We start from the raw sequence: 12420 nt of genomic DNA, 5'->3' as shown, positions 1-12420 counted from the left end.
AAAAGACAGTGTCACATTTATCCTGTTAATTGTTGATATCGATTGATGTGAAAATCTTGAAATAATGTTCGGCCGTATCATCTAGCTCTACAACGTGACTACAGACATTGCAATAATATATAATGGCAACAGAGCAAGTGTCCAGTTGAAACCAGTAGTAGAGATGCTACTGGTTGTCTCACACACATTAAGGTTTTCACACACACAATAAAAGAAAACTTGACCACTCCACATAATATTCTACTGGTCAAAACTAAGACAATGCTTTGTTATGGAGGTTGCACGTTTTAAACTTCTTTTAAATGGGTAGAGTTTGAAATCAGGATGTAAAAAGGCTGCGTGATCTCCACAACCTGTGTGTGCAAAGCATCATGTGATTGCTCCCCTCCGTGTATTAGTCTTTTTCGTTGTTGTTTGGGGATTAGTCCAATTTTTCAAACCAACCTGTTTAGTCTGGTTATTCTAACCTATTTCACTAGTTTGACTTCGATGTGCACATGCACACAATGTCAATGGGACGTCTTTCTTGAGAAGTACTGAGAGCCATTCACAGTCAATGTTTTAGAAAAGACTCCATTATACAAGATCTGAAAATGTACTCACAGAATCTTCATGTACACAGGAATACAGGATGTAATCAGTAAGTTAAAAGATACATCATTCGACAGCAAATTCAAAACATAAACGCGACGTATATTACCAGTTCCTACTTGTCTTTGTGTTTTTAGATGGATTTGGTCTTTAACAATGTGCACTGAACATGAAAATTATACTTGAATGCCAAAAAACTGCATTAAAGCTAAACTAATCAGCAGTGCAAGAAAATGAGGTTCTTAAATCCGAATGATCAGACTTATAAAGTTTTAAATAAGTAAAAGCAATTAGCATTTCTTTGAAGATAGTCATCTTTGTATTCATAGTTCAACTGTTTAATTTCCCTGCTCAGCATAAAGAGAAATACCATTCTTTATAATAAGTCTCAGATCCATTAATAAATGATCTGATGATAAATAACCCCACTGACCTTTGAAGTTAAAATAGGCTGTGAAATGTGTGTTATGAAATGCTGCATGACGTACAAACTCTACAGTGCATTTTGAGACTGAAACTTTTAATTAAGATTTCAGTTTGAATGTAATCAAATTGAACAGACTTAAATCCAACAGAGGGTATAAAGATTCACTGAATATTTGCTCATGAAGTGTGATTACATAGGACTGCCGTAAAAGAAAAAAAATCGAATAGTGAAATGGACAAATCATAGTTTTTAAATCTGGTATTTGGTCAAACTAGTGAATGTGGTGTGATGCAGTTTAATTGCTTATTCAAGCGAGACAGTCATTAGTGTCAGATCAACACGAGATGCACTTCAAACGTGTGTGCATTTAAAGTAGTAGTAAACTTTTGTCTGTCTCTGCCCCAGCGCAAAAACATACCTCATCACTTTCACTGCCAATGAAGTCATCTTCAGGCTGGGCCTCATGCCGCCTCCCACTCTGGCTCTGTTCCTGGTCATCTCCCACCTCCACCTTCTCCTGGTCACCCTGGCCTTGCCCCCGTTTGGGTGAGTGAGGCTGTGATGAGAAAATGAACACCTCCTCTTGCAGAGTGAGCTGGGGCTCAGACCCTTCATTACTCTCCCGGCTGCTCCCGACCTGCAGGTCAGAAGACAAATCTGGCCGGGTCCAGCCGGAGACGGGCTCTGCCGGTGTGGGTGCAGATCTGAAACTTTCTTTCGCAGGACTGACGTTAAACTCGCACTCTAAAATAAAGAAAAGTTATAGAAGGAGACAAAAGGCAGAGGAGTTTTAACCTGTGCAGGAGTAAATTCTCTCTTTGAAACAGATGCGGCTGCACATCAGTGTCATAAATGAATAGAGTTTCGGCTTTGAGTGCACAAATTCTATAACACTGCAATGAGACTTTCAGAATACAAATGGAGGAACTGGCCACAAAGACTGAGTATAGAATAATTATAGGAATTTAATTACAGTCAGTGTTAAATCCTTTTAAATGTTTTCATAATGTGGCTGATGTCATTATAAGTTCATTTGATTATATGCACGCAAAAATTTCATAATACCAATATGCAAGACTGTAATGAATTCCATTGCTTGCCAAAAGTGAACATTAATTTCTCCTGCAGTGACATTTTTGTAGGTTCAGTTAATAGCCCTGCTATGCAAATACCTTAATGAGAATATAACAATATAAACAACATCATTATGGCTAAGAACAGCAGTTTACTGCTGAATTATCACTCATGCAATGACAGCTCTGCCAAAACATGCTTCAAAATATAACAGGCTTAGACACCTCAGTATTGCCCTCATCTCATACTTCTGTTTTTGTTCAAGAAAGAAAAAGACAGTTTTACTGCAGCGTTACAATATCTGATACAAGTACGTCCCTGAATATACAGTATATCCCAAAGTGTAAAAGGTTTTCTAACCTTAAATGAAAGATGCATGCCTTCAGGTGAGCAGGCAAGAAGCATTGAATTCTTTAACTCCATGAAAGAGCCACCTCTATCTGAATGAGTGAGCACATTTGAACCTCTTGACAGTATAATCACTTTCTCTAATTGCCCACTGTGTGGCAAACCCTGGGCCCAGGAGATGTCCCTCTGACTTTTATTTAATGTGCCACATTACCATTAACGAACTAACTGCTTTCCGTCTGTAGGCAGGGCAGCAGCAAAGGAGCTTACTGCTGCGGAGAAACATCCATAAATGAGCTTTCAGGGAGCATATGCACTCATTTTGTGAGCACAATGCCGATGTAGGTGTGTGTGGGGGTGGGGGTGGGGGTGAGTTGGAGCAGGGGCCTCTTCGACAAAAATTCTGCAAATGGCCTTGACGAGGGTTATGCAAAACTGAAAAAAGGGGAAAACACACAATGGTGTATGCAGCAAAGAATGAGGCTCATTCAAATTCGGGACATATTTTAAAAAGGGATCTAATTTATAAATTAAGAGCAGAAATATGTGGGTTTTGGAGTTATGAAGGAGCTGGCGACAAAAATCACAACATCCGTGTCCCTCAACGTGCACATTGCTTTCTTTTGTCTCACGCTCCCGTCACTCGCTGTCTTTTTCACACTTTTCCAACCATCACTCAGTGTGAAAGTGTACATGTCCTCCTGCTGCTGCCTCCTGAACCCTCCTGAACCCTCTCCATTCACTGCAGATGTGAGGCTCACCTGCCGTTCCGTGCTCTGTTTTATCTGTTCCGGTCAGAGGTCGCTGTCTGCTCTCTTGCCCAGTGGATGAGGGAGTGTGCTTCTCCCTGGTTCTACTCTTATTTCTGTGGCAACCAGGCACAGCATCTGAATGTGCTGTTAATAAGAAATACACACATTAACATACAGTAATAAAGGACCCAGACCTTCTGTGATCCCTGCTCGCCTGTTGGCAGATGAGGCTGTGACCCGACATACGGGACTTTTGGCATTAGCAACGCTTAATAAAACAAAACAGTCACACAAACAGTGTTATTAATCCTTGCCGGAAGCAAATCCTTGAACTAATAATGCACTTTGAAAATCCCTATTAATCAAGCCTTTCAGTAACCGAGCTTCTCACAGCCATTCATTGCAGATAGAAAGCATCCAGCTACATTATGTTCATATAAATTAAGAAGTTTCATATAAATTCTATAATTTTGCATTCAGTCATGCACAAATAAGAGTGTATTACAAACTGTAAATGCTGTTATGAATTGGTTGGGAGGACATACTCTGTATCCATACACTGTATAAATGTACTATTGGGTTTGTTTGTTGGTTCTTTTATAGATTTACAGAACCAGAAGAATAAGTGTTTGCCCAAAAGGGCTGTAATAAGAGGAATTACAGCAGGCAGTACACTTTAAGTAACAGAGGTACTGGCCTTATAGGCATTGGTGTTATATTCATATCAGAAACAAAAGAAGCTGAGTGATTTTAATCTGTACTGATTCTAAATCATTCAGGATATAGGATATTTAAAGTTGTTCAGTTAAAGTTAATAGATATTCTAGTATCTTTTCTTAGTTTTAAGTTATTATTTTGTCAGTGCTCATGTTAGTGAAACACAGTTGTACAATTTAAGTTAACTAAACATATTTGCTTTCATATCATCTGATCAATTGATGAAACTGTCACTGTTCACCAACAAGACCAAGGTGAAACCAGACACCACATATTGCACTCTTGATTTGCTTCGTTGGAAAGTAAGAACATTTGGTATTTGGTCTTTTCCATATAAAAAACTATAATGTGTTATATGTAATGCTTTCTATTCTCAGAACTCAAGTGTATCTTCTCTGAAAAGTTTCCAAGAACATGTCAGCCATATACTTTCCCTGAGTTCAGCTTCCTTTAAGTACATTTCACTTTTTTCCCCCTCATTTCAGTCACTTAGTATTTATACTTCACCACAAACTCACTGTCTTTGACAAATTGTCTCATGGGCCAAGTAAACTGTCTTTCACTTAAACTGCTCTGCCTCTGCATTTGCTTCTGGGTCCACATAGATGTAACTTTAAAACTTAAAACTTTGTTTCCCCTTCTATTGCCTGATTCCATGTCAGCTGCTATTCATTGGGTCCAGTATGAAAATCTACACACAGAAAATGAATGCATTGTGATAAAAGGTGATTGATTTACCCTCGTGCAGAGTGGGGTTAGGTTCTCCGTGTGATAAGTTGTCGCTCAGGCTGGCAATGCTCTGACCTTCTGTAAAAACCTTTTGGTTTATTCCACCGGACGGGGATGCCTGCAGGAAAAAAAAGAAAAAAAAAAGTCAAACACAACATATTCTTCTCTGTGCTCTCAGTAATATACGACATAACGGCCCAAATAATTTAGCGGCATATATATCATTATGGGAGTTGTGCAATTACCGTATTGGAGATAAAGACTTCACTTCTATTCATTCCGCCCGGGGCTGCGCTGCTTTTCTTCCCAGTTTTAGGCAGCCGTGCTGAAGGCCTGGAGCCCGAGGCTGTGCGTAAAACACCCTGGGGCCTGGTTGGTTGATGACTGGTTGATCTCGCAGTGCCTGTCTGATCAGAACCTGCATATAAATTTCCCATTATTCTTTTACCATTATTGCGCTCTGGTTTTAATAAGATAAGGTAAGATTTGCTTTGATTATGACTCGATTTATGGTTGAGCAGTTTCCTCTGTCTATTGTCAGTCATAACAATTATCATGTAACCACAGCAACTGCCAAAAGTTATGCTTGGAATTCGCAGAAGTGACATAGTTCACATATATGAAAGATTTAAGCTGCGGGTCAGTTCAGGCCTGTGTTTTTATGTTCAGTGAGAAGCCGCCTTCACACTAACCAATGCCCTTTCAAAGTCTTTTTTTTATTAATATTAACAGCCTGGCTTTTACACATATATGCACTGGAGTAAGATGAGAGATATACTGATACAATATACAGCGAACATAACTCCACAAAACTACTAGAATCGCTTGCTTATCTCAAGCCCAGTCAACTGCATGTGTCAGATCAGTGTTATAATGTTTAACACAACTCTGCAGCCTGCAGCAGAACAACTTTGAGTCAGAGCCTGTTCATTAAAACATGTAGTTTACACACAGAGAAAATAAATGTTTAAACATTAACTAGACTGCTGCTGCTGAGCTGATTGCGTCGAAATTTTTACTTTTAATCTATCATTGTGTTTCATATCATTGTGTGAAAATAATGGGTTACAGTGGGAGCCATGACAGTAGCCATGACCTGACCCTGCTGAATCTGTGCCAGGGCTCATTAGGACAAGTCCGCTGGTGCCACCCGGCAAAAAAAAAAGAAAAGACAACACACTTTCTGTCTGATCTTTAACAAAGAGCAGAGCCATCACACACTTCTGGTCCACAAAACACACCAAAATCCAAAAACACAATGCAGGCAAAGCTGAATGTGCTGGAGGTGTTTAGAGTGAGGAAAAAGACAAAGTCACACTCGTTTGATGCAGCAGATTCGACAATGGAACTGAACACCGAAAATGACCCTGGTTTAGGAGCAAGTGCATTTCAGTTGGCTTTAAAAGCCTAGAAAAGACTGTGGTGACAGTGATAATAAAATGAGATGTCAAAAAATAAGAGAAAGAGAGAGAAGTTTAGAATATGTGAAAATGCACTGACCTTGAGAATAACATATCATATTAAATGTAATGGTGTTTTTTTTTTCTTGTGAAAAAAAAAAACAGTATTTTACTTTTAGCAGTTTCTTAGAGACTGAAAAATGAAGAGACAAGATTCCAGAGCAACATTTGTCACAGTTAAATTGGATGCCCACTTTGATAGCAATCATTTTAATTGTGATTTGAAATGTTATGCTTATAATGTAGATGCTAATTATGAAAAGCTTTTTTTTTGGCTTGTGCTTACTGATCTCTATGGGCATTGTTCATTGACTCAACAGGACTGAGACAGCTGTCAGAACCAATAAATATGCGCTGATAAAAAAGGCCAGAGAGGCGGCAGGAGTAGATTACTGGTGCATGCCTTTTCATATGAGGGGATAATTGCGGCTCTCTGACAACAGGTGAGGTACAAATGAACACAAAAGTGAAGACCACGAGAATTTCATACAGGGGAAAACTAATCGATTATCATCATAGACTATTTGGAGAAAAACAATTATTCTACGTGAAGCAATCTCTGCACTACAAAGCCTCTCAAATACTGTGGCATGGGGGGGGATTGTGGCTGATACTGAACCTGCTGTGATGCATTAATAAGGACACACTAAACAGCCAAAAGTATGCGGACACATGAACAAACTATGTGGATTTTCTGAACATTACACTTGACTCGTTTGGGAAAGCTTCCCATGAAATTCTGGAAACGGACTGCCACAGGAGAATTGGTGAGCTGAGCACTGATGTTGGATTTATCGCCTGGCTGAATTCCAATTCATCCTAAATGTGTTGTTGGGGTCAGGGCTCAGTGCAGGCCCGATGAAGGTTTTCTACATTCAACGCAGAAAATGCCATTTCTTCACAGAACTTACTTTGTGAAAGAGGACTTTGTCATTTTTAAACCGTTAAGGGCCTTCTCCATACAGTTACCACAGCACCAAATCACACTGAAAATTAATATATTCTGCAGAAATAAGATTCCTCCTGACTAAACCATTATAAACAGCTCTGTACCAGAAGAAAGCATAAGTACGGGTCCAATTTCTGCCATAATCCAAGTTATTTGCTTTATTCTATTTATCTACTGATCAATTCAAAATCCTTGCCTTTTTATTTGACCTACCACATTCAGAGTTTCCAAGAACAGTCCCCATATCTGACTTCTGCATGTTCTTCATGTTCAGCATCTGGGTCACGTGGTTTACATCTGGTGGGAACTGGCAGCTGCGTGGAATCGAGTCCATGAGACCAGTTCCACTAAGAAACATAACTAGGAAAGGAAAACAATCATTGGATTAATCGTTATCATACAGTAAAGCTAAAACTATTTATTATGACATCAAATAACACTAGAGTTACAGCCCAGTGGTTGTATGCCTCCACCAACCAGTGGAGTTTCAGGCATCATACTTTGTTTTTCATATTAGTTCACTGTGACCTTTGACCACTGAAATGTATTCAATTAATCTTTGAGTCCAAGTAATAACTGGTCGAAGGCAGACTTAAGATTACATGTTCAAGAGGCAAAAGCATGTTTTGTGAAACCACCGTGAGCTTAACTTTTGACCTTTGATGACCCAAATCTCATCAGTTAATCTGTGAGTCTACCTGAACATTTGTGCCAAATTTTGAGCCTTTTCTAAGATATCATGTTCACAAGAATGAGACGCACGGAGGGACAACCCCGAAAACATGATGCCTCCGGCCACTGGCTGTCGCCGGCGCAGAGGCATAGAAAGTCCCACTGTGATTGACTGACAAATGACAAGCTGTAGACTAGATGTTCAGCGAGTAACCAGAGCTGTTTGTTAGCAGTGCTGGGCTACATCAGAGTTAAACACATACAGTAACACCACTGAGCTTCTCACAGTATCTGTCTCTCCACACACAATTTCATATAAACTCACAACAAAGCTATTTAAAGGTTCAGTGTGTAGAATGTAGTGACATCTAGTGGTGATGCTGCATGTTGCAGCTGAACACCCCTCACCTCACCCTCCCCTTCCAAACATGACAGAGAACCTGTGGTAGCCTTCAGTTGTCATAAAAACCCAAAAGGTGTTTGGTTTGTCCAGTCTGGGCTACTGTAAAAAACTTGGCAGCCTCCGTAGAGAGGACCCGCTCCCGATGAGTATTTAATTATAAACGGGCCATTGTAGGGTAAAGGAACATTTTTATTTTTTATTTTGTGCCAATAGATCCCTTTCACCTAAATCTGACACAGTGAACCTTTAAAGTAAAGTCTTCAATGACAACTCTTCAGTAAGTACTCTTGGTGGGGACTTTATCTGAAGGTGAATCATTCATTACCTTCATCTGACATTCCTGCGGGCCCAGTTTTCATTGTGAAGATTCTGCGGACTTTACAGGTAGCAAACAAAGTGATGCCATCCAGTGTCAAAAATCCCTTGAACAGTTCAGCAGTGAATGACACAAGGTCGATGCACAGAGTAGACCACTGAGACAACAGAGACAATGAGATTGTTTGAGTTAAAACGCACCTTTAGAGATACAGCTCAAGACTAAAAATGAAATACCGGCAAACGTCAGCGATCAAAACGCTCACGGATAAACGTGAATCTGAAAATACTAAATGAATACAGAAAGGACGAGTTAGATACTCACAATATCCCGCTTCAATCCAACAAAAGGTATCCTTGCATGCAAAAGAGTGGCAGTCAACTCTTTATGCACGGTAGATAAGTGGAGTCTTCCTTTCATGTGCTCTGAATCAGTTATTCTGTGAATATCAACAGATCCGAACATAAATTATCGCCAGCATCAGTGGTGTCACAGAGAAGCCGTGACCAGAGAAAGCCACAATGTAAAGTGACGGCTTAAAGGTTTTCTCACATTCACCTGGAGCTATACAAAACTCAAATGGAAAAATTACATTGCTTTCACAAAACAATAATGGATAACCTTATGCTATGAAATGAATTCAACATTTGAAAGTGTGTCCTCTTGAGTTGATGTTCTGTACGGTTTCAATGAGTAGGTTGATGAATACCACAGTCAGAGCCTTTAACAATTAGAATGTGACCACGAGGTGAATTCACAAAGGCGTTTTAAGCACAACTCTTACTGAAGGGTTTAAAGATATATTCCCGAACAGCCTTGATTGCATGAATTGTTTCATTGATTTTAAGAACATTCATATCTCACAAAGTGGCATTCTTCTTCCACTGGCTAAATGCAGAATTAACTAAAGCTCACTGAAGTAGATTATACAATCACCACTGGCTAAATGTGTCCATGAAAAATGAACAAACAGCACTTTACATCCACACATTACACTACACTTTACGAATTCGGCTCGTTCTTTTATATATAACCTTGTAGAATTTACCCTGGTTGGCAAGATAAAAGCCTTCTTTGTAGCAAATGGTTTAACAAGCTCTTGGTGATAAATCGTTATTTAAGCCATTACATAACAGTCATTGCACAAAAGATGCTTTCAATAGTTCAGGTGGCTCAAGGGGTTTCACACTAGGTCTAAATTGGCTTTTTTTTTTAAAGTCTTTAAATGTTTTTTCTTTCAGTGGACTGATGGGAATTCCCTGTGAATCATAATTGTGATCGTTATTATCTGGGATTTACTGTATGTAACAATATATATTCTCTTAAACACTTCTGTAAGGAAAACCCTTATATGATTATCTAACTCCATTTATCAGCCACAAAGTTAAAGACCTGTTGAAATCCACATCTGTTCATTCTCCCGCAAAGGTTGTTCAAGGTGAGCAGTCAGTCATGTGTACGTTTTTTTTCCTAAGTACTAAATGCTGTACTTACACTATCTCAACGGAAAAATCTTTGCCCTGAGGAATATTCACTTGAAGGACCAAGAATCTCTGGAGGAGCCCAACTTAGAAAAGAAAAATGGGCAAAGCAGTGAATTACTTTTAAGTGGGAATAAGGAAAACAAACTTTATAAATGAGTGCAAGCATGGTGTTGACTTACGAGACGTTTTCCCATTCTCTGGCATTTGCATCTTGACGGTCTGGCTGCTTCCCTCCAGACAGTAAACAAATCCTTTGACTTCTTTATTATACTCCTGCGGGAGGAAATAACAGAGGAGGCCTTGCTATGTCTAAGTCCAGAGTATTATCTACCTGCAGTGTGACTGCTGTCACTGACTGCAAATGCTTGCTTTTGTCAAACAAAAATCACAGCACAACCACGCACGCACAAAGATAGATAGAGAGAAACAGAGAGAGAGATAGATAGATAGATAGATAGATAGATAGATAGATAGATATGTAGATAGATAGAAAGATATATATGTAGATAGATAGATAGATAGATAGATAGATAGATAGAGAGATAGAGAGAGAGAGAGAGATAGATAGATATATATGTAGAGAGAGAGAGAGAGAGAGATAGATAGATAGATAGATGCAAGGGCTTTGAACATATATACATAATGTTCTGGGGTTCTAATGTTTTTCTTCAGTGAAATTATATTGTTGTAGTTTACAATGACACCGGTGAGGTCTGACAATAGCATCCAAAGATGTAATTGTGGACATCTAAGTAAACACATCATGAAGAGCTGTGACTATGTACTGGAGCTGTCCGGGGGAGCAAATGTAAAACAATAGACCTGCTTCTCTCTAGCATATTGTATTATCTCCCATTTCCAATGCAGGGTTTCATGCAGGGATGATAACCCAGCTCCTCAGTATCTATTCAGTGTGATGATTAGCTCACTGGACTGTGTTAAGAGAACATCTCTGGGCCCTGTGGCGCTTGGCTCAACTCGCGGGGCACATGTGCGGGTAAAGTTCCCGATGATATAGATTGTGTTTAACCGCCATGTTGGAACGCAGCCCCGCAGACTCACCTTCCGTATGGCCGACGACCCCCCGCTTAGTTTCCATTTGGCCACGGGGTCCTTACCCTGTCCGCTGAACACCTCCACCACGGCTCCACCCTGCGGGCAGCACACAGGTGTTGTTGTTAGCCCGCAGCTAATGTCACACAGGGCGGAAGCTCGCGCAAGCCCACGGAGAACACGTTATTCACAGAGTGTTGTTCTTAAAGAATGGAGGAAGAATTCAACTTACCTGATAGTTGCTCCTGAACATTTTTACCTGACGTCACGTGAAAGCCACAGGTGCAAAACGACGCGTGTGTTTTACCCACGTGTGAAATCCTGCGTGTTAAACTATCACAACAAAAGCTACGCGTCTTATAATCATTGTAGTAACACGAGAGTAAGTGAAGGAGCTGCGTTACACTGACGCAGGATGTGTCTCCATGGCTACGGACGTAAACTAACCAATCACAACGTCCGCAAACTATGTTGGCTCTCTTTTTCTTTTTTTTACCGTACTTTATTTAACAACGAATTTCTTACAAACAAATTGAAAAAAAAGAAACGTCACTCATCACAACAAACGACGTATGATATGATATCAAAGCCATAGATCAAAGCATGATGATCTGTGGCATTGGTCTGAGAGCAGACACAGAGTCGTTCTTAAGTGTCCTAAACATTTCTTTCTCAATATTTGGGACCAGTGATGAAAACAACAATACATCGGAATAGATCAAGTGGAGTTTGGCACATGAGGTCTTTGTCATTAGCCTACGGTAAATTTTAAATAAACATCATACACAGCTATGTTGCTAAACAGAACCGCTAAAAATAGGCCAGTATTAAAGTTTTATTCTCTCTTGAAATGCAAAAATCCATTATTGTGTCATTGTCACTTGCTTGTTTACCCTGGCAGCATGGCTATTATGAGATCAAAAAGATGTCTTTTTAATTAGCTACTGAGGGAGACTGCATCCGGAAGTACAACTGTATGGCTTACCGCTGATTCAAATGTTCGCATGTGTCTGACTTCAAACACAAGGTGGTCTCAGTTATTTACGGATATAGAACAAAAGACACCACACAAAAACAAGATACGTGTCCACGTACACCTGTGACTGCCTTCTATTGTTTCTGAGCAAACGCCACTACAGAGTTAAATCTCACTGTCCTCATTTAAATTGCCGTACATCTTAGTGTTCAGTCTCGCTGCAGTGACACTAAAAAACATCCTCTGATGCAGGAGCAAACATTTCTGTCCTTAACACATTTTCACAATATATGATGAGAACACAGAGTAACAATAGTCATACACAGTAGTTTGAATGCCATGTCTGTATGGAGGGAGGCACTTTCATGAGCTTGCCACCCTGTTGTCATATAAAGACCTTCGGTAAACACATGGAAAAAAAATAGTGTATAAACTAGCCTGGATTACTATCCAGGTAAAGTGTGCAACT

General features: G+C 39.7%; 1 protein-coding gene across 2 annotated transcripts in view; it reads right to left on the bottom strand.

The window, feature by feature from the left end:
* cfap20dc (CFAP20 domain containing) overlaps positions 1-11394 on the bottom strand; it is a 28067-nt gene extending 16673 nt beyond the window's left edge. For both annotated transcript variants that reach the window (XM_035149570.2, XM_035149582.2), the window contains exons 1-11: positions 11208-11394; positions 10985-11074; positions 10102-10195; positions 9933-10005; positions 8763-8877; positions 8448-8595; positions 7261-7407; positions 4884-5056; positions 4648-4756; positions 3202-3336; positions 1437-1762 (exon numbers count right to left, since the gene is read on the bottom strand). In XM_035149570.2, coding sequence (XP_035005461.2) covers positions 1437-1762; positions 3202-3336; positions 4648-4756; positions 4884-5056; positions 7261-7407; positions 8448-8595; positions 8763-8877; positions 9933-10005; positions 10102-10195; positions 10985-11074; positions 11208-11228 — 1431 coding nt within the window. In that variant the 5' untranslated portion in view covers positions 11229-11394. The remainder of the gene's footprint in view (positions 1-1436; positions 1763-3201; positions 3337-4647; positions 4757-4883; positions 5057-7260; positions 7408-8447; positions 8596-8762; positions 8878-9932; positions 10006-10101; positions 10196-10984; positions 11075-11207) is intronic.
* Positions 11395-12420: the final 1026 nt, after the last annotated feature.

The sequence above is a fragment of the Hippoglossus stenolepis genome, chromosome 3 (genome assembly GCF_022539355.2).
Source record: "Hippoglossus stenolepis isolate QCI-W04-F060 chromosome 3, HSTE1.2, whole genome shotgun sequence".
In the NCBI taxonomy this organism is placed as follows: domain Eukaryota; kingdom Metazoa; phylum Chordata; class Actinopteri; order Pleuronectiformes; family Pleuronectidae; genus Hippoglossus; species Hippoglossus stenolepis.
The sequence above is the reverse complement of the archived record's forward strand: the minus strand, read 5'-3'. Positions and strand labels throughout refer to the sequence as shown.